The 27,415-nt window shown below is 47.4% G+C and overlaps 8 protein-coding genes across 8 annotated transcripts; 4 read left to right on the top strand and 4 right to left on the bottom strand.

Annotated features, from left to right (window-relative positions):
- Window positions 1-470: 470 nt before the first annotated feature.
- RhiXN_05977 (uncharacterized protein) lies at window positions 471-1,110 on the top strand (the record flags this gene model as incomplete). The annotated part of the gene is made up of 4 exons (XM_043325793.1): window positions 471-617; window positions 706-836; window positions 933-993; window positions 1,051-1,110. The coding sequence occupies 4 exons, from the start codon at window positions 471-473 to the stop codon at window positions 1,108-1,110; spliced, it is 399 nt and encodes a 132-aa protein (XP_043181225.1).
- A 507-nt stretch (window positions 1,111-1,617) lies between these two features.
- On the bottom strand, window positions 1,618-5,167 carry RhiXN_05976 (FAD-binding domain protein; the record flags this gene model as incomplete). Its single annotated transcript, XM_043325792.1, has 12 exons — window positions 1,618-1,822; window positions 1,872-1,995; window positions 2,067-2,281; window positions 2,342-2,781; window positions 2,833-2,967; window positions 3,018-3,373; window positions 3,442-3,529; window positions 3,577-3,631; window positions 4,038-4,145; window positions 4,206-4,784; window positions 4,840-5,007; window positions 5,061-5,167. The coding sequence occupies 12 exons, from the start codon at window positions 5,165-5,167 to the stop codon at window positions 1,618-1,620; spliced, it is 2,580 nt and encodes an 859-aa protein (XP_043181224.1).
- Window positions 5,168-5,507: 340 nt separating this feature from the next.
- On the bottom strand, window positions 5,508-7,011 carry RhiXN_05975 (carbohydrate esterase family 16 protein; the record flags this gene model as incomplete). The annotated part of the gene is made up of 13 exons (XM_043325791.1): window positions 5,508-5,588; window positions 5,643-5,731; window positions 5,788-5,840; window positions 5,894-5,948; window positions 6,005-6,074; window positions 6,124-6,169; window positions 6,218-6,240; window positions 6,297-6,349; window positions 6,407-6,490; window positions 6,552-6,656; window positions 6,717-6,798; window positions 6,849-6,944; window positions 7,003-7,011. The coding sequence occupies 13 exons, from the start codon at window positions 7,009-7,011 to the stop codon at window positions 5,508-5,510; spliced, it is 846 nt and encodes a 281-aa protein (XP_043181223.1).
- A 108-nt stretch (window positions 7,012-7,119) lies between these two features.
- RhiXN_05974 (carbohydrate esterase family 16 protein) lies at window positions 7,120-7,483 on the bottom strand (the record flags this gene model as incomplete). Its single annotated transcript, XM_043325790.1, has 2 exons — window positions 7,120-7,222; window positions 7,275-7,483. The coding sequence occupies 2 exons, from the start codon at window positions 7,481-7,483 to the stop codon at window positions 7,120-7,122; spliced, it is 312 nt and encodes a 103-aa protein (XP_043181222.1).
- Window positions 7,484-11,813: 4,330 nt separating this feature from the next.
- RhiXN_05973 (uncharacterized protein) lies at window positions 11,814-12,192 on the top strand (the record flags this gene model as incomplete). The annotated part of the gene is made up of 2 exons (XM_043325789.1): window positions 11,814-11,830; window positions 11,901-12,192. The coding sequence occupies 2 exons, from the start codon at window positions 11,814-11,816 to the stop codon at window positions 12,190-12,192; spliced, it is 309 nt and encodes a 102-aa protein (XP_043181221.1).
- Window positions 12,193-17,544: 5,352 nt separating this feature from the next.
- RhiXN_05972 (microtubule associated protein (ASE1)) lies at window positions 17,545-20,352 on the top strand (the record flags this gene model as incomplete). Its single annotated transcript, XM_043325788.1, has 8 exons — window positions 17,545-17,567; window positions 17,632-17,962; window positions 18,013-18,822; window positions 18,894-19,043; window positions 19,096-19,243; window positions 19,302-19,549; window positions 19,609-19,746; window positions 19,804-20,352. 8 exons carry the CDS (start codon window positions 17,545-17,547, stop codon window positions 20,350-20,352), a joined length of 2,397 nt encoding a protein of 798 aa, XP_043181220.1.
- A 597-nt stretch (window positions 20,353-20,949) lies between these two features.
- Window positions 20,950-22,360, top strand: RhiXN_05971 (NADH:flavin oxidoreductase/NADH oxidase; the record flags this gene model as incomplete). Its single annotated transcript, XM_043325787.1, has 6 exons — window positions 20,950-21,216; window positions 21,282-21,541; window positions 21,604-21,776; window positions 21,836-21,975; window positions 22,037-22,183; window positions 22,238-22,360. 6 exons carry the CDS (start codon window positions 20,950-20,952, stop codon window positions 22,358-22,360), a joined length of 1,110 nt encoding a protein of 369 aa, XP_043181219.1.
- A 273-nt stretch (window positions 22,361-22,633) lies between these two features.
- Window positions 22,634-26,498, bottom strand: RhiXN_05970 (nitric oxide synthase, inducible protein; the record flags this gene model as incomplete). The annotated part of the gene is made up of 16 exons (XM_043325786.1): window positions 22,634-23,503; window positions 23,556-24,425; window positions 24,476-24,571; window positions 24,621-24,690; window positions 24,746-24,825; window positions 24,875-24,993; window positions 25,051-25,124; window positions 25,177-25,412; window positions 25,466-25,542; window positions 25,602-25,714; window positions 25,765-25,851; window positions 25,905-25,996; window positions 26,046-26,121; window positions 26,176-26,215; window positions 26,267-26,372; window positions 26,430-26,498. 16 exons carry the CDS (start codon window positions 26,496-26,498, stop codon window positions 22,634-22,636), a joined length of 3,075 nt encoding a protein of 1,024 aa, XP_043181218.1.
- Between the last annotated feature and the right edge of the window lie 917 nt (window positions 26,499-27,415).

Below are 27,415 nucleotides of genomic sequence, written 5' to 3'. Positions count from 1 at the left end.
GTGCTTGGCGATGTGATTACGATTGGGAAGTAGTTAATATTATGTTACTTGATGTTATATATCAACCAGCATCAATTGAATGAGGAGTGAAATATTTAGAGTTGTATAACGCTTATCCATTGTGTTCACGGGCTGCTCCTGTCGACTCGGGTGAGCCATAGACGCGGTTTACAGTTCGCACTCGGATGCAATACAATACAATACGATAAAATATGGTAGTTTAGTTGCCCTAATAGAGAATGAATATCCATGATGGGTATTTGCGAATATATGCACCATGTGTGCGCCTGACCACGAAGTTGGAGCACGATAGCTGAGTACAAGGGTGGTGAACACCCATATGTACAAACAATACTTCAATAAGGTACAACGACGATTTTGCCACCTGAGTACGTCTATATAAACCACGGGTGTCATCCGTTGAGTTGCCATCAGCAGCCCCAGCCCCCAGTCTCGAATCTACATCTAACATGCCTGAGCTTTACCCCCAGAACGGCACCTATATCATCTACAATCGTGTTCAAAGTCCTCAAGGCCAACAACTTGCCTTGACGTTCAACGGCGACCGCCAGGACATTACTGGCACACCACTCGATGCTAGCAACACCAAGCAGCACGTAAGTACACTATCGTATACGTTGGGAACTTGCATCGTCTAATGTACTGACGTTCCCCCCAAATCGTCCCAAATTCACCTATTATTAGTGGGTTCTTCGGCGATATGGCCCCGACAGATTTGGCGGCTCTGTTTATGAGCTCAAGCCCGTCGACAACCAGAATCTTGAGGCTGGAGGCTCTAACAAGGGGACTATCATCACTCTGCCGTTGGCGCCTATGTATTCAGCATATATCAGGATGATACTGGATATTTGTAAGATGCTCCAAACAGTATCGTATATCTGCTAACTATTCTCCATCGCGCACTTTGGTAGAATCAAGAACGGAAACAGACAATATCCGTGGACCTTCAGCCCTGCTTCGGATGGGTCTCCCGTAAGTCTCATTGATATCGCCCCAACCCTATTTCATGACATCTATTCTCGGAAATAGGTTACTTCGGTCAGTGATTCTGTCGACGAGAAGCAGCGCTGGTGGTTCCGACCCGTTTGAGTTTCCGAAACAAGTGCGGTTATCTACCTGGGATTACCGTGTATCTACAATCAAATCATCTGATGTATGGTACTTTGTATTGAAGTCAAATGTTTTGAAGAAGTAAAGTGGAGGGCGGAGTGGCTATAGCTCTTCTCGTAATTCGGATGTATCCGACTTGCCAAACCCAGGGCAGCCGAATTAGGCAGCCTATAGTAATATCGGATCCAGCTCTGGTCTAAATCAATGAGTTGACATTAAACCCGCGGAAGTGTCGGACCCGCACCCGGCTTTAACGCTGATCTTACACATTACTATTCCGGATTACCATACCCTGCTAGATAGAAGCCTACGATGTACTGGACTCAGCAAACAATGCATATTATTCTCGGGATGATTCGTACTAACGCATTTTCACAGGTTCGCTTTTTTTTTTTTTATAGAGAAAATCATACCAGTATTGAAAACAGTCATTTTGGGAAGACACTAAACTTTGTGATTTGGGGGCAACGCAGAGTACAAACAAGTCTATTGGTCGAACAAGCTCGCTTGCACACTTGGGGTGATGTTTTGGGCATTAGAATGCTGGGAAGGAATCTTGAATCCTCCCCGGCATAAATTCTCAAATATCCCGTCGGGATCGTACTCGGCTTTGACCTTTCGGAGAAAGTTCACTTGGACGGGCCCATAAGACTCAATAGGCTTTTGCTCGGACCCTGCGTAGTTTGGGTATCTTGAAGTGGGATCAATGATTGAGTCAAATAGGGAAGGCCTGAACGTACATATATCTCTCAAGTCGATTTTGCGATTCCGCGATATCTCTGGAGACAGATAACAGCCTTTTAATTTCCGTATACACTTCGCGGTCATGTTCTTGTCGCAACCAAGTGAACATATAGCTGACAACTATGATAATCAATTTGATTTAACAACAGTTAGTTCGATCAATTAAACCAATGAAGCAATTCATAACCTACTAATCAATGGATCGTTAGCCGGTTTCAGGCCAAGTATATTGCCCCCCTTCTTTTCACTCGTGCGGATCATGTTATTAGAGACAGGCTGATACAACATGATCGAGGACCATCCGGGTAGCGTCGAGTTTAATCCAATTGTTGTTGAATGCCAAATTTCGTGCAATTGCTTGAATAGTCCGGCATCGGCTTGAATAGAGTAAGTTTGCATGTCATATCTGCACGTGGGGAAGTCAGACTATGCGATATTGGTTGTCAACAATGCGCATGCGCGATACCTTAATCCATCGTCAAATCCCTCGATTATATCATCATTGGCTTCTTTCACAGTCTTGACCTGCACAGTACGCTGGACAGTAGGGACATCAAAAAAGGGCTTGAATACTGGCGGCGGCGTTGTAATAGGGTCGGAGTGGAATGTGTAGAATCTAGCCATATCGATATTCTTAGACGGGTTGCATATAAAGGTTGGGACCATGTGAGTCTTGGGATCAGCCTCGACACCTTTGCGATCATATATCTCCAGAAGAGAGAATAGCCTATCGTACTGCCCCGGATCATAGAACAAAAATCCTGCATAGACATGATTGATTGGGTAGGCTTCGAGGGTGAATGAGGTCACAACCCCAAAGTTGCTTGTGCCGCCCTTGAGTGCCTTGAACAAGTCCTTATTTGATTGTGATGTGACTATGGCAATCTCACCGCTAGCAAGAACAATCTATAGTAGGGTTAGCAAAATTAACCCATGATATTATATTAGAATACATACCTCGTACGATAGTACGGTATTCGCAGAGAACCCTTGCGAGTGCATCAAGAAAGAGAGTCCACCGCCCAGAAGGAACCCGCTCACGCCAACCTTGGACACTTGCCCTCCCGCGACCGTAATATTGTGCTCGGCAGTCTTGGAATATACCTCCCCCCCACCTGTTTCCGGCTCCAATCACCACTGACTTCCTCTCTACGGGGGCCCCAAAAACCCAGGAGCGCTCTGGAGTGCTCCGGTTTTGGGAGCCTCCTCGTTGGGATCCGACGGATCCGGAATGCTCGCCGACAATAGCGAGTCCCGGAGCGCTCCCGAGATTTTCGAGGCCCCGTAGAGCTGTCATCGCTGATCTCGATGTTCGAAAGCTCCGAGAGAGAGATGAGCACTCCGGAGCGTGTGCTAGCCCATCCAGGGTTAGGTGCATGTCCTCCACCTCGTATGGCAAATTGGTAGTCGTTATCGACAAAGATTTTGACGGCAGTAGCCACCTCTGATGATGACTCTGGGACAAACACACATGCCGGACTTAACCTAGCAGTGGAAGCTTTACAGGTATGTTGTTTTGCAGCTGTTAATAAACACTGCGGGGATAATGGAGCAAGCCAGGCTCACACCAGTGCCTTTGGGCCTCGACGTGGTAGTCCGCATCAGGGGGGTTGGGTACCCGCTGTTCCAACGTCCCAATCTCCAATTTATTGCACTATGATGGCCTCAGTGACTTGCCTTTACACGAAGCCAGCAACCTACGCAGGTGTGTCCAGTGCCATAGGTCCTAGCGGCCAATAACAAGGCGTATAGTCCTCTGGTTAATGCGAAACTTCGAGTCATCAGCCTTGACAAGTGAGATATGGTTGAATTGTGTGAGGAAACCGTCCACTTATAGAGATTTTGTTTGTTCCCATCAGCGGTTTTGTGGCTCCGGACAGACCCACGAACCTAATATACCCAATACGTTGTTTGTTTCGCGGATTTGGCAGAATCCTGAACCTTTTCTCCATATTAGTAAGAAATTGTGAGGGCTTATTCGGAGGGTTCGCATATAGTGAAGCCCAACCCAACGATAGGTCATCGGTGGATACCGCGATGTTAGCCCATGGAAGCCGTATAGGGTAACATGCGTCGATCAAAATTTGAGGGAACACAACCCATTATGTGGGCATTATACAATACATGTACGCATTCCTGATCTACAATGATCTCCACATCACTCTCTCGAACGATCGTATGCTACTCCCCCAGGCCCTGCCTCATCATCCGCCACGAGGTCAGCCGCTGTCCGAATCCCGGCTGCACCAAATGGAACTTCCTTGTACAACCTGACGATACATTTCATGAGAACAGCCAATGTGAATTCGCCTGTAACACCATAAACTTACCTATCGTTGGCTTTCCTGAATGTCTCGCTAACTTTAAACCGCTCGTCCAGCTCTTGGCGCTTCATATCCCCTCCAGCAGCACTATAAGCCCACTGAAGCATGCGTTGGCTCCAAGGCCCTAGGCCAGGTACCATCTGACCGATCTTGAGGAAAGGGAATGCAGCATAGAACCCAGCCCACGCGGCAGCCTGGCCGGTCAAGAATAGGGACCGTGCACCAAGCTCGGGAACAAGCCCAAGGGGAGTTGCCCCTTGTGGGTGGGCACTCGCCCACGTTAAGCTACCTACACGGAACACCGGGCTCTCGGCAATGGTTTTCTTCCCGTTTGCAGAGGTAATCCTGAGTCTGAAATATCCATCGCCCGAGCGAACCGGAATGTGGACGAGGAGCGTCTCGAGCAGTCGAGAATTAGGTACCGCTGAAGAATCCGGATTAAAGAGTCGAGATATGTCCTTCTGAATTTGAGTTTGGTGTTTGGAGCTCAATGTCGTTGGTCGACTCCAACTTTCGGAAGATGCCGGGGTCACATCGATACCAGGTAACTTTGAGCCTCCAAGCCACCCTCCGAATGTCCACCCACTAGAATCGTCGGGCTGTTAATAAGGACACGAAATGATTACATGATGATACTAACAAGAGACCTGTTCGGTATCCCCGTCGCTGCAAGAATACCTTTCTGTCCTTGGGCAGTGGCTCTGGACCAAATACAGAGACCGGTACGGTGGTGTTCGCGCCTTGATACAATACGAACGGGCGTGTATGGCGTAGAACCGAATAGGCTCCATACTTAATTTCTGCTTCACTTCAATGTTTGTTTTGAACGAGGGTTCTTCTGGTAGTGTGGTTCGAACGTACTTTAAATACTTGAATGTCTCTACCAGTGCATCCTGAGCTGATTTCGCTATCTTGAAGGCGGTCGAATGTGATGACGATGTGGCGGGTTGTTGAGCAGGCTCAGCCATAGTTGATATAATAACGAATAATAGTAAATAGATGGGCTGTAAGATGGAGGTCAAGTTCATGGTGCTTGACGCACTGTGGTTTTGTCAATGGTCATCTTTATCCTCGTGACGTCACTTGCCCCAAGCCAATTTCACATTTAATCATCTTAGACAGGGTCCAGTCTAGACCTTGGGCGCTCCAAGGAAACTTGAACTTCGCCAAAAGCCGTCAGAGCGATGGTCATAGCCAAAGTAACGAAAAAAGTAACGTTTATTATTATTATTGTCTCGTAGTGTAAACAAATAAAATTTGAATTGGATAGTACCCTGAATAAAATGACGCTCGTCTCGACAGCCTCGCCTAGGTCTGGATTCGATCAGATTCCTCGAGGCAACGCAAAGTCGGGGTCTCCTCCCAGGTAAAAGGTGCAGCGCGGGCAGTCTGTATTATTCATGTTAGAACGCTAGATGATGACAGCACTAGTTATCTGCTCACTGTATCCAAAGTCAATCGATTCCAGAGGCCGGCGGCAATTCGTGCATGGGCATCGGAACTGGGGTGGAAACAATCTACACTGCTTACGGCTAGCGAAAACGGTTTATTAGAGAAAATTAGAGTTCCAGAATATTACGTTGCATACCTTGAATTGGGTAGTTCTTGAAAGGCAGGTTAGGAGGTTGCCAGATAACCGCGCTACGTCCAATCATTGAGCGTTTGAACTTGGTTGGCTGAGAAATTCAACTCACAAGTCCTTGTAATTCTTTGCCTTGTAGTCGGCTACAATGTTCTGCAGGACCGTGTCTATAGTCAAAGTAGTTGAAATCAGATACAATACATCTGATCGACAGCCTCCTTACTGTATTGTTGAACAAGACGATCCATCTGACCGCGTGTGAACTCCCCAACATCTCCTTGACCGGCAATGCACTAGGTTCTTTATTATTGGATACTTCTGATGAGATTGAGAGCAACTTACTGGGCACCCGATAGCAAAGCGCTCAACGAATGGGATGGGTTGTTTGCTGGAATTACAATGAAACACGATACTTTGGAGGAGAAAATAGTCTTACCAGTAGATCTGGCCTGAAGTCAACTACATAGAGAAGCCCGATTAGTTTTTAGCGAGTAAGTCACTAATTCAATACATACACTATATATATCTGTTAGCTGCCATGCTCCGAACAGGTTGACCAATGTGTTAGCTATATGCATATATTGATTGGGAATATTTTCTGGCGTGATTTGTGAACTGAACTCACGGATATTTTGGCGAACATATTCCAAAGTAGCTCGGATATTGTTCTCAAAATCGCTTTTAGTTGCCGGTCCCATAGGTGCATCCGCTACGAAGTGTGATAACATGGTCGACCAACGAATACAGCATTGCGTTCTAGGATCACTTACCAGCAGCACACAATTGGCAGACGTCGTTGGCGCCTACTTGAAAGCTGAGGAATTTGTATCGACTCTGGGAGATATTCATGGCTTTAACTTGAGGAGCAAGATAGTCTAAATTCCAAAGGTTAAATGCGTAAAAGAACATGCATGCGCTCTGTCTAGAACGCTTACCTTGTGCTTCGTGAAGCAAATTCGACGCATAGGCACCACTTTGGCCCGCGTTAAGAACGTCCACTGTTTTATTCCAACCAACCTACACTTTGGTATAAGAAAGTGTGCATAGATAATATTTTGTCTACTTACGGGGCCGACCGGACATCCCGACCCGAAACAAATCTCATACCCAGGGTTATATCCAACAGCGCCACCAACCAGAGTAGAATTGTAGTGTTTCAAGAGCTGTTTCCGGTCCGATTGGTAAATATGTACTATACCGTGTGGTGTTGATAAAACGTACGTTGGGCATCGTGACGGCACCTGGATCTCCACCACCAGCGTAAGAAACGCCCCTCCATTCAACCCAGTTGAGGTTCTTATTGTCAGAATTTATACCTATAATGATATAAGTTTTTGGTTAGGTTTTCGCCTTTGGAATCAAGGTTGACTTGCCCTTGGCGAACGCGCCTGCAGTAATGGAGTCGCCAATGGCCATAGCCACCGAGAAGTCATCAGGACGACTGTTTTCCTCTTTTTAACAACTCGTCCTGTACTTATTGAAATGTAACTTACAGGTCGTGTACACTGGTCGGGGGAGAATCTCGGGGCTTGAGTGGAGGACACTTTGCTATATCAGTCACATAACTACCAGCCGTCGCTAGTAGCATATCTCCCAGAGGAGGTTCCGTTCCACGATGCGTGTGTTTATGCTTGATCGTATGTTTCTTCGCTGAACCAAGCGATGAAGATGCGAGGAGTAAAAGAGAAAGTGCTGAGTGCATGATCAAAGAGAATCGAACTGTGGGCGAGGGAGCATTTTAATTTTCTTCCCAATTTCGAGCTCTTGTAAGAAAATTACCTTTAAAGAGAAGAGAATGAGAGACGAATTAGTCTAGGTACGAGTAAGTTGGTGGGCTGAAGTCAAAACACGACACAGGCATGGTACTTTATACCCACATAAACCATGCTCATCATCTCAAGTTCAGATTCATCGAGAAATAACTGGTCCGACTTTCAGCGAATCTGACGGGTTTGTTGAATACCACATGAGATCGCGGTCGTTAGTGACGTTGAGGGTTTTCTTCATATGCTAAAACGTGAACCAAGGGGACAGACATGAGAACCGAGGTCAAGAGAACAGCGGCTAAATTACCTGCGATCGAAGGTGTGGGTACTCGGCGTTTGGATGCCGCACCGACCTTGGATTAGATAATGGCCTAATCCATTTTATTGAATAGGTTCCTTGTTTTATGATTTCAATAAATCATAGCAATACGTTTAGAGTCAGCTTACCTCGGTCCTCGGCCGTAATCAACACGAATAGCTTTGATAAAAGTGCCATATTCTGTACCATAGGTCCTATCACACCAGCCATGTGCAGTACTAATCAGAGTCCGGGCTTTGAATGGTTAATGCTCTCATGGAACGTCGCCTCGTAGGCCAATCAATAAGAGCATCAGCGTCCGGGGCAAAACCATGTATCTGGGTGCTTCCATGGTGATTTGGAAAGTAGATGTCAGATTGAGCCCACTCTTGAACGGGGAAACAGAGACAGAGAAGCAGAACCGGATCACGAAGTGTCCACCAAATGCGAGCCCTACTCACCTGAGAAAGTTGTTCGTGATATGCCATCGAGCAAGAAAGTGAATTAATCTTCGGAATATCACTTGTAAGTTAATGAGCACAAGCCTACTTCCCGGGTTTGAGCAAGACGAAAAAGCCCCTTAGAAACCTCTGCATCTGCTTGATAGAGGCCTGGACATCAACAACCATTTACAATCCATGGTAGTGCCCCGAGTTCGGTGATGTCCAGACTTACATAACTGAAGTATGATGGCAATTCACACGATCGTCAGAATTGCAATATTTGATCGATGTCTCGTATTGAAAAGAACTATAGGATTGTAACAGTCTAGTATATATGTAACGTACCTGTTCTAAAGAGAGATGATGCCACATGTGCCCGAATCTAGAGAACCCGTTAAATGAGTCTCGAACTAGGCAAGGCAAATCATGAGTTGCAATCTTCCATTGAGAGAGTAGCTTTCGCATAGATTCTTATTCTACAAGCACAAGAAATAGCAGACTCCTGCCTGGCAAGGATGGAAATGGGTGCGCACGGATACACGCGCACCAGATATTTGACTCATATCTCTCCCATCATCACCCACGCGGGCTTGAGAGTTGAACTATAGATCGACATAGGTTGTGTGAATACAACAGTGCATTTTGAGTGAACGGTTATCGGTATTAGTTTACACTTGTACATACAAAATTCAGCATCCCTCAGAGACCATATTAAATAATCCCTACATGCGGGCATCTTAGACTTCTCACCATAATTCTCCTTGGGTTGGTAAGAGTCCCTGCTGAGGACATTGTCCATTAGCCAAGACAATCTACTATTTATAATACTATCCGAACCGATTGAGTTCTGCTGTAGAGCTCTTGGACGTAAACTAGGAAATGGGATATCTTCTGCTGATTTCAACTACAACCACATTATAAATAGCATGCATAATGTTAGCAAGCAGTACAGGTTAACCTGCTGCCCGACAGAGACAGCACAATGCTCCAAGTACTATGGTGCATAGTCCGTCAACTCCTGCGGCGGGGATTGTTGGGCAGCAACCCCCTTTTTCCTGGTGGATACCAAGATATTGGTCATAGTTATAATACACCAGCGATCGAGCGAGCTTACTTTTAGGGAGGATTCTTGTTTAATCTGACCAGATGGCTGTTCAACATTGTTCTCAGTATTTATAGCTATAGGATCATTGTTTGAGTAGTAACACCATTTAGCGGGAGTCAGTGTATAGAGTTAACAACCTACTGGCGGTCATTTCGACCGTTGGGCCTGGTTGATTTGTTAATGGGACTGATTCAGTTGCCATAGCTTGGCGGGATCAAGTATAAAGAAAGTAGAACCTATTTATATAATCGGGCTCGCGCTGCCGGCGGTCGCGCCTAAGTGCCCGCGTGGATTGACCGCAATCAAAACCCCCGGTATGCTACCTGGACCGGGCAATTGAGTTGTCCGGACCACTGGGCGCAGCAAACAGCGAGCCCTCTGTATGGCCTATTTATTATGGAAGGTGCGGCACTGTACTGATGTACTGCCATGTAGATTTTATGGCAGTTCCGCCCAGTGCTTCGCGCGAGCTGAGATCTGGATCATTTTGATCACGTGTAGGCGTTTTTTTTTGTTTTTTTTTGAATACACTTCTATTGCGGAGAACAGGAGCTAGATGCGAACAGCACACGTGTAGGCGTCCTGTATATACGTCCATTAAAATAATAACGGGAGCTAGATGCGAACAAGCACACCGCTCACAAAGGCCGAACTGCAAATATTACAAAAGAACCCACAGAACAAGCAGACGTGCAAGGCAGACAGACTGAGATCAGAAGGAGATAGCGTGGCTCAGAGGATGGACCAAAATATTGACTATATAATAATTTTGACCGTATGGCTGTGACTGGGATCTCGCTGAAATTCCGTCTTTGTCTTCCCATGAAATCCAAGAGCTTCGGTCTTATCCTCTCGTATACATTGGGCTTTTAGGATATCCACAAATAAGCAAATGCTCCTGCCCAGTCATATTACTATATTTGCCTTAGCCTGGTCTGGATCAACGTGGCTGATTTACAGGCGCCAAACTCAAAAAATCGATGTGAGTGATATTGGAGCAGTCAAGATGAGCACGTGGTATGATAGTATTAAACAATCATGCCACAAGAGGCTTTGTTTCTTTCTAAGTCGTGTATATGCGATTTAACAAAGTACACTTCACAGTGCGGCTAATTGTTCCAGGGACTTAGAGTGTGACAAGTGCGTGGGAACTATTCACCGAAATCTGAATGCGAATCCGTCTTCATCCGGTGCTTGTTCTTCGAGCGGGCTCAAATGTTCCTATGTCATCATTGATATCGATGCATTATCACATCATTGAAGCCAGAGTTGTAGACCCGCTGAGTTTGTTGCGCCGCTTCAGTTTACGGCGAAATTTGTCAACTTGGCAGTGTAGTTTTCGACTGCAACTCTTTTTTCATTTGAAGTAGTTTGTCAGTCCTATTCTCCCAATTCTCGCGCTGCAAGACTGGAAAGGTTTACTTGACTTACAGTCCTCACGCCAGCAAGTCTCTGCGTTTTTTTATGGTGCTTTTCATTCCTCCAGCTTGCTTCTCAGTCCCTTTTTTGGCTTTCTCTCCTGTTTACCGGCTAAGCTCCCAGGGGATGCGCCTTGAGTCTCCAGAATACTGATACCATATATGTTTGCGCTCGAAATTGCTCATCACATCGTCAGGAGTTAGAATGAGAAGTTTCACTCCTTGACCTAGAGAGGAATGTCATACGATTGGCTCCGACCAACTGGACCTAGAGTATGAGCGTCTATTGTTTGATATTGAACCGCGGAACCGGAGACTCAATTCTTTGATGTGCATGTTTTGTTGACCCACCGGGAAAACCTACCTCAAAAGCAGCTCACTGCTCCTAGAGTTTGTTTTCTTGAGGGGTTCAGGGCTTCTCGCGCTCTAGGATTCCAGGAGCTATACACCGGTGGGCCGCCGCCTGAATCAAGTGCCGGGATAGTCACGTATGTGACACCGGGTCCAATCCGAATGACCTTGGGCGTAATTTTAATCGATGAATGTTGCACTCTGGGGGAACGGTTTAAACACAAATAAAACTTGTTTTATATGTATGTATCTGTAGTATAATAGATACAAAAGGAGCCTCCCTGAACAACTGGACATAGTGTAGAAGAATACTCATCTACCAGTCATTCTCGCTCCTAGCGCAACCCATATATTGCAGCCGTATAGGTATCATATATCACACTCTGCCAAGCGCGCGTTATTCGCAACGTCAGTCTAACACGCTACACTGATCAGGTGAGGAGGCAATTGAATTCTTTCTCCAACTTGACATCCCCCTTTGAACCAATTTACCCTCACTCCCCGCCGCTACCAAACAATCTTGAAAATCCAATCGACGCCATATCACATTACGCGGGTCAAGTAGATTGAACCGAAGTAAAAAAAAAAAAAAAAAAAAAATCGATTTAGTTTATCGTCATCTACGAGCCCGGGACCATCTCAGCACCAATTATGAGTGACCAATCTAAGTGGGTCCAGTCTTTACGGCCAACCACTTGGGTTTTCCATTCGTTCCCAATTCCTGACGTTTGTCTTTAGTCATTCGCTCAATTTCGAGAACACGAATGCGTCCACCGAACCAGTGGGGCAAGAAAGCCAATCCACCCAGGTCTTGGATCAGCTCCAACCCAATGAACAATCCAATGCCCCCGATGCCCTTGGTGATCCCGAGCCGCAGGCCCAGCAGAATACAATAAACCAAGATCCAACTGGCAATACGGTGTGTGGCCAGAATGTCGCTGGGGTCATAGTCCGTACCGCGTTAATCCAGATGATACAGACCCAATTATCACCGCTCAAGCGCTCTCTTTATGGAATCCTGCTTGATTGAAGTTGGGGAGGGGTGCGGAGGGGACGATACTCTGGCGGAAAGGGGTTCTGGAAAATATTGTTATCCGCGAGATCGGTGAACCGTAGATGTACTTGAGGACCCCCACTCTCGTTGAAATAGTATAAGCTCTACGTGCCTTCACAATCTTCATCTCTTCCTACACTATCATGGGTTCTTTTCGGGTTTCAGACATAGGTTAGCTCTTGGCTAGGTTTGGTAGGATCCTCGATTGAATTTTTAACGGGGCCGCGCATATGCGCAAGCGTTATCCATCGAACCATAGCAGCATTATTCTCGCAACCGCCATGATCACCTTCGAGGCGAACCGTTACTGGCATAGATTGGCGGGCGCTTGAATTACATCCGTGTCGTGAGATTGCATCAATAAAAATCCCGATGTCACGAGCCTCCCAGAATCGCGTGTCCAAACGGTTGGGGTTGTGAATGTCGGCCCGGTCTAAGATCATACCGGCAGTTACGGAGGCCGAATGAGGGATAGCCACGTGTGTGTAAACGAGGCGAACGTGCCACTGGTTCTCTTAAGGGAGGCGCCGATGAACCAGAGAAACGGGAGATCAGCGAACCGCCTTGTTGGCAAAAAGGGGAGTTTCGATCGAGCAAGTGCCGAGACCTGGCAGATGTATGGATAGCGTGTGCTTATCCTCGTTATCGAAGAACGCCATCTTATTCGATAATAGAATGTAGCTGTGTCCTCTGTGTTTTCTAAGACCCAGGTAGAGGCGGAGGGAGGGGTAAGGGGCAGGGGGTCCCCAAGTTGATAACGATATACTCCACTAACGAGAATTGATTAGCGTGCCATCTGTGGATTGTCCCTCACAGCCCAGGTTGAGAGTCGACGTGGCTGCACAAAACATAGACAGAGAGCTTTGGTGGTAGCAAGTCAAGTACCAGACACAGATCGAGGAGTAGGTAAAATTTTTCGAACTCGGTCCCAGATCCTTTGGATGTGCAAGAGGGAAGACAGGTAGTAAATGGAATCCAGTCTTATTGGCATGGTTGTCCATGTCTTGACCGTTGCTCCCAACCCTCTACTGTTTGTTTAATCGCATAGGTAGGGCAGCATCGCATCCGAACCGCAGAGAACGAACGAAGTTGTTGAAGGTCTACCTGACACAGTTAGAGTGGGTCAGACACCTACCTTCACCCACGTGACTACTATGAAGCACTTAACTTAGATAATTGTTAACAGTTTGAAGCAGCAGGCCGAACAAGGAGGCCGAGATCAGAGGATGGGGTTGATTCCTTGCTCCCTAGATGATGTCAAACTGTTGCAAACATTGTTGATAGTACATTCAGTTCAAGGCACAAGTTTTCTGCACCGCCGGTATTACACTGGCGTCTTCATGTGATCGCTTGTTTGTAACACACTTACACATGCACAGCCCCTCTACTAGCTCAATTAAACCCGCTTGTATAGTTTGTGGAGTGTTATGTCGTCTTTCCGTATCATTTTCATTCCCTCCTCCCAGTAATTGTAATAAGTAATCTACAAATAACTAGACGGAATGTCATTACCGGTATAGACCGGACTACCTTCAATCTCGTTAGCTCCAACTAGTTCACCGAACATTCCAGCCTACTTAATTCAATAGAGCTACTCAATAAAGTCCGGGAGGCCCACCGCTTGTCTTCTTGCCATTCAGGCTTACACCGCTAGGAAACCGCTACCGAGTGAACCTTCTCTGCGCCAGGCGTCGTGTTTATGCTCAATTGATACTTCAACCCCAAGAATCAGTCCAACGCCGACCCAAGGTAGCCAAGTGCCACACTATACCAAGTATAGTTTCGTAAGCATTAAGCTCCAAGACATGATGAATGTTACGCAGGTTTGCTCCAAATGGGCTTTGTCGGGTGTGGTGTCCCCGATATCTGTGTTTCCTGCCTAGTACATGTATCCTTACACGAAGATGTGGACGACCTTCTCTTTCATTGAGTTCTTCAGTAATATTGCTTCGTGAGTGGCGTTGGCGCTCCTTTTATCTAATTCTCCTTGCAGCTGGATTGCTTGTATTGTTACACATGATATAGGGCTTTCCTATCTGGCCACGAATGGTATATGCGCCATTAATCAAACTCTTTGGGTTAAAAACTGATGCCGACTACTTCAATCGAGCCACTACACCGCTAATCACCCCGCACAACTGGTCATAAAGAGCGTGCTTAGCCAGGCTCCCGCGCAGATCAACGACGTAAAAGCCCCCTTCACAAAGTTGATTGACGGATCTTAAGCTAGGTTTCACCTGTCATCCAACTGAACTTGGGCCCAATAATCGATCCCGGTGAACAAATATTTATGACTCCAGAGCGCGAGTGGCCCCGCGTGTCATCGGTTTCCTCCTACTTGATGATCGGGCTTGTCGGAATTTGGGGCCATCCATATTATTTGCCTCCGAAGACCATGGTACTGGCCAGTCACACAACCTAATAGCGCAATTGGTCGGCCCATTCCGAGCCCTTGTCCCGCCCTCCCGTTCTCGCCATGGGAGCACTCTTCCTAAAGCGATTGCGCATACCATCGAATCGACCAGCCGCGCTTGTCTATCACCTCGTGGATCAGGCAATGACAAAAGCGGCACCCCCAATATGGACACATCAGGACCAGTAATGCACAGTTTCGTAATGAGTCGAAAATCGAAACATGTCATACGAGAAGGCCGTTTGCACGCATATTCTGTTGTACAATGCGCTCGTCGACAGTAGCGATAAGGTAGCATCATAGGTGGTAGGGGCGAGACCCGACTCTTTCGATTTACTAGATTGTTTCTTTTTAGGGCTCGAATCCAAATCCGTAATAAATTTCAATTCCAAATCTCAACACTTGCACGACTAGATTCGTAAGTGCCGTTGAAATTCGATCGGGGGTGTTGCCATTGGCCTCGCCCTCACTATATAGCTCTCGCTTAAATTACTCAACCAAAGATCAATCGAGTTCAATGTTCGGTCAATTGAGAACTAACTGTCATAAAATTATTGGCAGTAACTACAAACTGCTCTGGGAGCTGATAGGTCCACGAGTTTAATATTTAGCACACACGTGCTCGTAGCCTTATTTTGTTGTCATACTCAAAGAAGGTTGACTGAGACCCCAGTTGGAAATTATGTCTCATTTGGTTGGATTGTGGCACGACTCTCACATGTGCCCATGCTCCGGCCCACAGGACAGCCACATGTTTGGCCACAAATGTCCAAGGTAGCAATAAATATACGTCTACATTATACTATCATAAGTTCCTCTAGTCTAAGCTCTTATACGGCCAACAAAGTCCTAGTGGCGAACCATCATCGCGATAGCATATTTGTCCTAAATCTTAGGTTAAGCAAATGAAGAAAACAGAAATATTTCAAGACACCTGGAAATATCAACGTGCTTCCTTTCTTACCAGGAGGACATGGAACAACTTCATCGCAGATGTGAAGTGGGTCTGAAAACGGGGATTGTTCGTATGTTCGGGTTGGCGATGCAAGGCTTGGCAGAGCCAAGCATGCAAGAATAATTATTAAAGCAGCCTGACAATAGGTCATTGGATGCATACGACTCGAATAGCCTTACTTTGTGTATACCGAGGAGTAGGTCAAGTTGTGGCTCTCTGTCCATGAGGCATCGGACGTGAAAGTGATATACGGTAGGTTTGACGTAAGAAAGCGCTCTGCTTGTCACTGAATGTATCGATATCATCAACGCCACCGACGTTATTCCCCCCTTTGGACTTATAATTTGGATCAATTTCGGTTCGCGGGAAAAGTTCCGATTCTTTAAATTTATTGCAGTTGTTCAGTACGTATACAGTCTACATACCAAGCAAGTTATATATGACTGGATCGCGATGAATTTCATACTGGCCAGGGATGCAGCCGGAGATCGTGCCTTTCTGCATGTCCCATCGGTATACAACCCAGCTTGCGCTCTTCTCGACCAGAAATAGTTCAGTTCTTTTATACGTTTGTCCTCGTTAATAATTAAATTAGTTATACCCTATGCAGAAAATGACAAGCTCATCAGGTAAAAGCCGTCGCGCTTTCAACAGTCTCCGAGATAATACCATAACATCCAACGCTTTGCAGTTAATCTTTCAATCACTAAATCCTCACATATGACCTAACATGTAGCTCCTTGGCAGAGACAGCATAGCGCAGCAGCAAGCGAAGTGCAAAACCCATCAACTGCGGCTGGGGACGAGTAGGCGGTGCTAGACTTGCCGCCCTTCATTTTCTGGCACATATGCATATGATTACATGCGCTTCGGTTGAGATATAAACAAGAAAAGACTCACCTTGTTTGATTCCTTTGAGGATTCATTCGTATCCGCCTTCATTTCAGCGCTTGGTTTTGGTTCTTGGGCCACATGTATTGGTTTGGTAGTATCCATAGTTTACTTGGAAAGGTGGCCGGATGGACTTATTGGTAATAACAGATTATTTCAAAGAAATGGTGTTAGGTTATGAGGGTGGTAAGACTTGGGCGCTGCGGTGATACGTTATGGTCTTGGGGTAGCTGGTAGATTTAGTACCAGCTCATGTATGCACAAGCCCGTCCCGATGACGCACGTGGAGCACCGCCTAGAAGCTGTGCATTGCTTCAAGCGTGCGTCATCAGAACGTCGCTAGTGGTCCGCCGGAGGAGCAGGGTTAAAGTTGGTATTGATCCATCAATAGGTAGTACCGTAAAAGGAAATCTCAATAACCCGTGAGTCCAGAGGCTTTTACTTTCTCGGCGTTAGTATCCAAAATAGTATTGCTTGGCTTGTTATAGTTGTAGGACGGATAGATATGCGAAAGTCTCATCAATATCTAGATCCTATGAGTCATTGGACTTGGTCAAGCCAAGGCATTCATGAGATCGTTGAGTATGGGCATCTCTGGCAATACCGAGTGGCGACGCACTGACATATCAGATCCCAGGAACTACTGTAGGGAATGAATGGAGGCTAAGCGAAGGGATAGGCGAGCTCGGTTCCGTTTAAGATACTCATGCGTGTAGCTCACAGAAGACTGTTTGTCTTGGCGACTCGTGGATTGATGAAATTGGGATTATCTACCGTGGTACAAATCCATTGATGTATTTGGCACCTCCGAGTGGGTCGGAGCGGCAGTAGATTTCGATCGGAAGGACGCAAGCTCTTTAATTTTGGCTAGAGTCAATCAAGACATTGCAGGTTCTTCATTCAAATGAGCGCATAGAGCCGGATTTACTGACTGACATCACTGCGACGACGAGATAACGTTTACTTCTTTGCCCCTTGTCGAGAAACATGACCTGCAGACTGGATTTTCGAGTGGATTATCACATGGAGCGCTCGCTGCCGTCTGACCACTTGCAACACGGCCATGCACATGGATCAAATCGACCGTCCCAGGTTCGTCAATTGGGGGTGGCGATGCACAACGCGATCACGTGTCACGTGGCTTCTTGTTGGACAGGCGACTTACCACGATGAGCCTAACGGCAGAAACCTTACTAGCATCACTCCACGAACACCTCGCCTTCCACACCGCACTCCTTCCGCAACTTCATGCCCAGCTAGGGCTTCCTGCGACGGCGCTTGCGACAGAGTTACAAGAACTACGAACGGTACTGGCAGATGCGGTCGAAGAGCGTGTTGAGAGACGCAAGCGGGATGTTGCCTTGTGGGCCGACAAGTGCGATGAATTGGAGCGAAAATGTCAAGACTATTCTGTAGCGTTGGGCGGACCTAGTATCGCTGGAACAATCAAAGGAATGAAGCCGGTTAATGAGTTGAGAAAGGAGCAGGTACGTATGGGCTTTTATTGGAGAATTCATCGCTGACGTCTTGTTCGTAGAACTATCCAAAGCGATATGAACTTTTAGAGAAAAATTTAGCACTTGTCGTTCGAGTGCATTCAGCCAAATTAGAACAACTCCAGGCACTGCATGCCAGGATACGAGCACTTGTTAGTGCTGTAGGCGAAGACTTCTTTCCTCCAGATATTCTTGAACCCCCTGGCCAAATACCTATCCAACTAGATAAAAATGAAACTCGACTCAACTCGAACCGAGTTTCCAAAGCGACTGCTCGTTCAACCCGATCATCAATTCTCGCGATCAACGGCCTTGCACCGGCTGCACGCCCCTCTGATCTCACCATCTCTGCACTCGGTCCCGTTCCGCTTACGAATGGCACCACACATACCCACCATTCCATATCTCCTGGACCATCTGCTCACCCTCCACCTTACGACTCGACCCTGCCATCACCCCCAGCCTCGGATTATATCCCTCCGGCAGATGTATCCCCTGCCCATTTCGCCCGCCTCGACAGAGAACTTCAGCGAGCCAAACTTGCTCTCACCGAGCGCAGAACAGAACTAGCGCGCACGCTCTTGCACGCTTCATGGATGATGTTGGAAATGGGAATGGAATTGCCCAGTGAAGAAGACGGATGGGACGATGAATCCCGAGATGACGTTACCGAAGGCGACCGTGCCTTTGTCAAATTCCTAAGAGGCCTGGTCGACGCCGAGGCCGAAATGGAGGCGGCGGGCGAGTGTTCCGGGGATGCTGAGGATGGGATGAAAGCGGCTATGCGGGCCGTCGAACGCTTGGATCCGAAACCGGAAATTGTAGCATGGTCGTCCGAGTTGGTTAAAGCGGTGAGTCGTGTGTTATTATATTCAAACGAAACAAGCTTCAACTCGGTCGCTAATGTATTTGTGGAGAATAGCTCGAAGGCGAGCAGTCTCATCGTGAACAGCGAATCCAAGATCTGTACAACCAGTTGGCACCACTGTGGACTCGACTTGAAGTTCCGGAAGAAGAGGTCGAGGCGTTTATCGAACGCAACCAAGGGTGTTCGGAGAGGTCTGTCCTTGCCGTAAGTATTTACTTTGGTCTATTCGGGGCATGTAATAATATATATTTCTTAGTACGAAGCCGAACTTAAACGAACAAAGGCTCTCAAGAGCGAACAAATGGTCGCTTTTATGGCTCACGTCCGAACTGAACTAACTCAACTGTGGGATGCGCTCATGATGAGTATGGAAGAACGAGCCGAGTTCGCATGTTTCTGGGACGGTGCGTGCCATTCCTATTCCAATCATTCCTGTGCTCACACACATATATATTCCATCAGACGAGCCCTCTGAGGATTTACTTACCCGACACGAAGACGAAGCCGCCCGCCTTCGAGGCGAACTCGCGAGCAAACACGCCATACTCGCCAAAGCACAAAAGTGGGAGGCTATCGTGGGCGAGCAGCGTGCACTTGCGGCTGCGGCTTCGGATCAAACAAGGTTGACCGGACGTGGTGTGAGAGGTGATCCTGGTCGACTGTTGCGTGAAGAGAAGATGCGAAAGAGGGTAGAGCGCGAGAAGCCCAAGGTGTGTTTTCTTCGGGTTTCATATTGATAGGTTGATACTAATGCGTTTAATGCGGCTAGTTGGAAGCGGAGCTCGTAAAGGAGCTTACTCAGTGGGAGGAAGAGCGCGGACGACCGTTTACCATGGAGGGTGTGAGACTGCTAGATACCATCAATGAGGTGCGCGAGACTGAAGCTGCACTCAAGGAGCAGAAAAAGGTATGTTTAATTGCTCATACTTGAGATCTTGTTCATTAACGCCGTCTTTCCTCTTAGCGCGGTCGAGCTCCTACACCTCAGGGCCAGGCACCCCCAGCAGCTCCCGCAGCAAAAGCCCCCGCGCCCCGAACAGCTTCAAGGTCCAACCAGGAACCCCCAGCGAAGAAACCACGACTCGAGTCGGTAGGCGCCAAAGCCACACCTCTGGGCGTATCGAAGAACACGGCACGGAGCGTGAGCACCAATAAGCTTCCGGGCAACGGACGATCGGTCAGCGCGACCGTTCCAAAGAGTCCGACCAAGACGTCCGGAACGTCGGCCGAGTTTGCAGTCATGGGTATGGGCAGGAGTGTTGGTTCCCGGCCTCGGCCCAAGCAACAACAACAGCCACAGCCATCGCACCAGCAGCCAGACGAGAACGCACGAAAACCAGACGAGAGCATTGTTCGCACTCCAGTTGCCAAGGCTGTGACCGGACGCCGACAGAGTTTCCGTCCTCGACCCAGTTTGGACGCCTGGGTTGCTGGTGCTGGTGCTGGTGGTCGATTACCTGGGATGTTGTTCCAAACTGCCGAAGTGGTGGTCAAAGAAGAAGACGAGTCGTAACACGAGAGACGAAGAGAGTATGGATAGATGGAGGGGGAGGGAGTATAGTGCTTTGAAGCTTAAGTTATGTGTCTGATCCATGAAACTCGTAATGTCCAAATCCACGAACCGATCACACTCGTTTTTTGCTTTCTTCTCTTTTCGTTGTCCGGTCTTTTTTTTCTTTTTGTTTCGTTATCCTGGTTTAAATGTATTATTCATGGTGTACGTAGTGTACTAGAACGAGCTATACGCGCTTTTGAGACCTTTTGGGCAAGCAGGCTGTGATATCAAATCCCAAATTTCAAGTTTCCAATCATGTTGGGACTTGTTTGGACACACATAACAGACCTTGAGTTAATTTGAAATTGATTTTCGTCATGAGTAATCCCTTTAGTCATGACCGTTCTTGAAGCCCGAATGTGTATGTTTGATTCGTCGGGCATAGTTTGATTCATCAGCCATAGAGCACGCAATTGGAGTTGTAATACCGTTTGGTAATCATTCTTCGCTTTGTGCAGAGAGGTATAAATATGGCCTCGCCGCCTGCTTGCTCGACCAGATCCTCATCCCCAATCCTCTTCAACTCCAAGTGTTTAATAAGCCCTCTATTACAGCATGTCCCTTTCGTCGAGCAAGCTTTTCACTCCTCTCCAACTCGGAGATATTACTCTCGCCCACCGAGTCGTCATGGCTCCACTCACACGGTTCCGAGCTGACGACAGTCATGCGCACACCGAGCTCGGTGTCGAATACTATGCCCAAAGAGCCGAGGTTCCTGGTACACTCTTGATTACAGAGGCCACGCCTATCTCTCCAGAAGCGTCTGGCTACGATCGTATTCCGGGTATTTGGTCCGATGAACAAATTGCAGCATGGAAAAAGGTAAAGGTTTATTTATTGAGAGATATATGTTCTTACCTTGACTTGTGTGACCTCGGCCTTGCTAGGTGACTGATGCGGTACACGAGCGGCACTCTTATATCTTTCTCCAGCTCTGGGCGCTGGGACGTGCGGCAGACCCCAGGGTCCTTGCGCGTGAAGGCTTGCCGTTCGTCTCGGCTTCTGCAGTCCCGATGGAACAAGGCGGTCCGGTCCCGAGGGAACTATCCGAGGATGAGATCAAGCAGTACATCGAGCAATACGTACAAGCAGCCAAGAACGCGATACATAAAGCGGGCTTTGATGGTGTCGAAATCCATTCTGCCAAGTAAGTCGTTTCGATCTTCAATTTCAAGCGGGCACGGTTATTTAATATATGGATTTACCCAGTGGCTACTTGCTTGACCAGTTCCTGCAGGACAACTCGAACAAACGTTCTGACCGATACGGTGGATCAGTCGAGAACCGGGCTCGCTTTGTTCTCGAGGTGGTAAAAGCGGTCACTGCTGCCGTCGGAGAAAAGAAGACTGGCATTCGATTCTCTCCATGGAATACCTTCCAGGGTCAGTAGTATCCGTTACAAACTTCATACAGGTTAGACAAGTTCTGACTTTGGAAACAGGCATGAGAATGCAAGATCCTATTCCTACATTTTCATATGTGGTCAACGAGCTCTCTCAGCATCACGGTGATCTCGCGTATGTTCATTTCGTGGAGCCTCTTGTGGAAGAAGCGCCTACCGAGGACGTTCAAACCGTCAAGGTTCGTACTTTCTCCATCATCAACCGTGATGCACACATGTTGAAATTCATTATTCGAACAGCGACCCGAGTCTAATGATTTTGCTCGAGAAATCTGGGGTCCTCGTCCCTTCCTCAGTGCGGGAGGATATGACGCCAAGAGGGGAGAAGAAGCAGCAAGCAAACACGACAATACTGCCATCGTATTTGGACGTTACTTCATCTCTAATGTAAGTGCTATTCTCATTGCTCAAGTGCCAGTAAGCTAACCATGGACCTCTCAGCCCGACTTGCCTGAGCGTCTGAGAAATGGAATTGCTTTGGCAGACTACGACCGTAATACGTTCTATAGCCCCGGCCCGAAAGGATACGTAGACTATGCCAGGGCGGGCCAAGTTCAAGCTTGATATAGATTTTTTCGGAAACATTTATTATTGTATGATCATTAAACTTAGGCCTCCTATGACCATGATAATCTCAGTTTATTTGAAATATGGGTCTGCAAGGTGCATATAGTCACCTTTGTGCACAGAAGAACCCATTCTCCTTGATTCTGGGTAACGGAAGTATACCAACCATTCAAACGGATTGTAAAACCAGAGTAAATTATAAAATTCGGTAATTATTATATGTTATTGTACATTTTGAGACATTCAGCCCGAGAAATCTACATAATTTGATTATTGCTCGCCTTGGGGTAGGACTGGATCGGTATCAGTCTTGCCCTTGGTATAAGTATCCGCCAACAATCGGCCCTCTCGCTTCAGTCTAGTGAGGTATGCACGAGTCTCCTCGTCGCCAAGTCCCTTTCCTTCCTTCATGATCTTGATAAGCGTATCGTGGACCCCGTGGCCCATTTCGTGGCTACCGCATACATAGATCGCTGCGCCCGAATCAAGCATACCGATCACGTCCGCCATGTAGTGCACCATCAAATCTTGGACATAAGCCCGACTCTGACCAGGTTCACGCGAATAGGCAGTAAGCACGCGCATAAACGGAGGAAGATTTGCCGAGTTGAGCTCGTCGGTGTACAAATGTTCGTGCTGCCCACGAAACCCGAAGAACGCGAGGATTTTGCCGGGGTGTTCGTGCGAGGCCGCTCGGCGCTGGACAAACCCGCGAAAGGGCGCCACGCCCGTCCCGGTCGCGACGAGGATAAGCGGTACCGAGGGATCGGAGGGTGGGTGGAACTTGGATCGCTGGACACATGTTTTGAATGTGACCGAGTGGAAGCTGGCTACGGGTGTGTGGATGAGGGAACCGGAAACGCGGCCCTTGTAGAGCTCGGCCACTGTAAGTGAGATGGTGGCGGATCCGCGAGTGGTTGAACCAGCGATACTGAAAACGCGAGGGCGCTTGATGGGGAGTGCGCGGAGGATTTGGGATGCTTGTTCGATCGTAGGGATAAATTTGACCAGTCGAATGGCATCAAGGGCAGTGGTAGTAGATTGAGAGTCGGGAACCAGAGAAAGCAGCTCTCTAGTGGGAGGAGCATGAAGGTCAATATAATTTCGGAGCAAATCCCGGACGTTTTTCCCGTCTACAACCTAGTCATATCATGTTAATAGATGCAAATAAATAAAATTAATCACCACTCACAGTATCGTACTCTAAATGAAGCTTATAGTAGACTTCAAGTGCTTCAATATTCGCAGTAACTGGTAGAATCGACAAGTAATCGCCCTCGTCGTAGGTCCATGGTTGGCCGTCCTTCCGAGCAAGTTCCAGATGATATACCGCGCGGTGCTCTGAACCCTTTGCGTCATCCTCAAAGAGGGCACGGCGCCCGACCAGGCTCGTGTCAACAAACTTCTCTTGCATGGATCCCATACTTGAGCCCAGAGGTTTGGAAAGCGCACTTTCCTCTTCGAGCGAGGGATTGGCCTTGGAATTATGCGTCTCGGTTCCTACTTCGATCGCGATCGAGAGTGCACGAGTAAATTCTGCGAACGCGGTTTCGGTCGTGCCAGCAGTCTCGTCTCCTTCGCCCAATGGTAGGATCCGATTTCCGCCCAAGCGCTCGAGAGTTTGATCTACCCAGCGCGGAAACTGCTGGTAAGTCTTGGTCCATATGGAGTTACCCAACCCAAAGACCGCGAAGCGAACAGGGTTAGCACCAACTCGTTCGAGCGGGCGTGGAGATGACCCAAGATCGTCAATGTGCTCGGAAAACAGATCTGCGTCACTCGGAGCTTCGCCATCACCAAACGATGAAGTCACTACTACAAGAGTGCCGCTGAGCTTGGTGAGATCCAAGTCGTTGAGCTCGACTAGGGATTCTACGACTTCGAGGGAACGGGATTGAAGGTGTTCCTGGAGCCGTTTGGCAAAATTGAGTGAAGAGCCTGTTTCGGTTCCATAGGCGATCGTGATCAGGTTCGGGTCTTCTGCGTCATCTTGAGCTGTACTATTATCATCGGACGGCAGAGTCCTGCCGATACGACGGAAATAGGTAGTCCACCCTTCCTCCTAAAGTCAAGTCAGATAAAGCCCAAGTTAGGGGCACGACAATCACTCACGATGGGCAGCAAGACCGCAGGCTTAATTAGGTAGTTGTACATTTCCTGGTGGTACACTTTTGTGGTAGACCCCCCGGTTGGGGGGACAATCCAAACCTTTTTATTTATTAGAATGTAGAGAGGGATAGGTCATATACGCGCTTACCCAGTCACCTGGGCAATGCCCTCGAATCTTCATTTCTTTCTCGTAGTATCTCACAAAGCTGTCCGAGGCACTGTATAAAAGTCAAATTAGCCAAATATCGAAAACAGGGATAGCTTAATCTTTACCTGTGATGGTCCACCATAGTAACCTTGGCGAGATCATAGGAGTGCAAAACTGCTTGGTTCAGTTCCAAGACAGCGCGATCCTATTTCATAAATTAGATCGGCGGCCCACAACGCTAGCTGGAATCTTACCTTCCATAAACTCCTGTTTGAAAGCGGCAGTCCAAGTCCCCGGCCAATGGCAGGAAGTACGTTGTATCTCTGCTCATCAGCCAAATCGCGTGTAGCGACTTCGTTACACAAGAACCAGCCTAGTATTGAAGCCGCATTAGACCTAATGGTCCAAAAGCAATCTTTGCTAAACTTACCGCTGAAAGCACAACACGTATAATCGATCCCTCCGATGCTCAAAGTCAAATTACTGACCGCAGGGTGAGAGTTCCTACAATATATATTCTAAGAATAGGGCAAGGAAAATCAAAGAATAAGCTCACCATCTCAGCCCTAGTTCTTCGAACCATGGCAATGTAGGATGAGTAATTTTGACTTCATGAATGTTCTCCTTTGGGATCTCCCGCATGACAGGTTCACCTTGACCCCCACCTGGAACAACGATGATTGGGAGAACATCGAACCTCCCGTACTTTGGCTTCCAGCCAAGTTCTATGGCTCTATTTGTTAGCTCAATGTTCATGGGATCGCCTAATATTGATCCATCTGGCATTTTATACTGGAAAAAATATCAGATGGGAAGAAGACCAGCCATGCAGCGACGGTACTTACACCGGCATATCGCATGAGCTGAGCATTCCAGATGCGAGCACTCTCTTTCCCAGGGAACTTTTGTGGAAAGATGGTGGCTAAAGATAAAATATAAAATCAATGCTAGGGGATTGGCCTAGTATAATTGAATACTGACTTGTAGGTTTGACTCGGCCGCCATTATTCGCAATTTCAATATGACGCAGGCATGCTTCGATCATTTCTTCTCCAGTTGTGACATCACGACAATCAATGGTGTTCATTGTGGACCTGAAAGGGCACACATTAGCTATGGAATAAATAACCCAGGCTAAGCTAACCATTGGCTTCTCATGATACATCGGCGAGCATTCCTCCAAGCTGTTTTTACTCCGAATGAAAGTTCGTCGTAGGTGTGAGTGTAATAACTTGCTCGATGCCTCAGTACTATACTCTGATGCAATCAAACGAGCTCTCTCACCCTTGATTTCGGATATCTGTTTCCACTTGCTTCAATCTGGCGAGTAGGTCACATACGGGAAGCTTATTTTCTTTATAGTACTCGGCCAAGTACTTCAAAAACAGTCAGCCATTTTTCAACAGGTATCCTAATGTAACACACCTCTTCGGCTTCCGACCAGAACTCTTCCATAGTTCGCTCCATTCCGCCGAGAGGCTCGTCATGCTTAACCATCATACTACCAATTGTTAGATTTACGAAACAATCAGACTGTTAGGCAGACTGAACATACCTTCCATGGCAGATGTTTTCCTTACACCCGATAGGGAAGGCTAAGAGCCAAATGCCTGAGTTAATGAACCCAATGAGATCGGAATACTCACTGGTAGGCATAGACACCGGCTCCTGCAATTTACCGCTAGCCAAATTCAAAGTTTTTGCCATTCCATGAGGTATTTCTGGCTTTCCATGGTACTGTGGATAATTGCCCTAAGAGAACGAGTTTGAATAAAATAAAAAAGAAGAATTATAACAAAAGGAACGGACCTTTAATGGGCGACCGCTCATCACAGGACATTGCGATACCGCGTTTGAGACAGATGCAACGGGAGCCATGAGGGGCCTACCACCTTTGGTTGCTTAAACTAGTGTGCTCCCTATTATATAGCCCCGGTGGTCGTGAATCCATAGATTCAATCCAAACAGGAACATCAGCTTCGCGTGTCGATTACGATGGAGTCAGGGGCTCTACTGAACCGCCGGTACTCCACGAGACACACCGGCGGCACAAATTGGGCCGCGGTAACTTGATCTACAGCCTGATCCAGGCTCAACATATTTTCTGGGGCATTGGTCAAGTCTAGGTAGCGGATAAGATCTCAGTCAAGGCTGGTCGTGAGAGCAAGCGGATATAATTTGTGAGAACACCGGCAAGGCACGGTACGTGGTGATTTGAAGCCTTGGAAGTTGGAGTGAGGCACATAACTGCGGCAGATGATTGGTTGGTTTGGAAGAAACAAGCGGTGAATTTGTCAATTGCCGCTAATGAGACTCCAAGGACCTGATCGCAGCGTTAGGAACGCAGTTCAGAGGACCAGCACAGGAGCAGCCAGATTGATTAGGAGAATGGGGGTAAGGAATGATTTTGGTTTGATCTGGGTAGCTGAGACGTCTCGCAAGTTTTGTCTTGAATACCAAAAAGAAACGCTCCACAGCCACACCCTTGTTAGAGGTACAGTTCCGAGTCCTAGTAGCTGTTCGTGAATCAGCAGGCTCAGGTCGACCTATCCGAGTTCAATCGTGTAGCTTATCCTAGCATAGTGGCCTAGCACGGGCAAGATGGTGGCCCAGCTGTATATGTAGGGAGAACACTTTGCCAACTCTGAAGTAAAGTGGCTCACGCAATCAGGTGCGCCCGAGTCTTGCTCTTGTATGTGTACCACAGTTACATTGTGTTTCTCTCCCTCTGTTCTTCGTGTGTCTTTTGTAGCGTCTCACGGTTCAGTGTTTTGTGAGCGGTTTGTCTAGTTCGC

This window comes from Rhizoctonia solani, chromosome 6 (assembly GCF_016906535.1).
Source record: "Rhizoctonia solani chromosome 6, complete sequence".
Classification (NCBI taxonomy): domain Eukaryota; kingdom Fungi; phylum Basidiomycota; class Agaricomycetes; order Cantharellales; family Ceratobasidiaceae; genus Rhizoctonia; species Rhizoctonia solani.
This window is presented reverse-complemented; position numbering and strand designations above follow the sequence as displayed.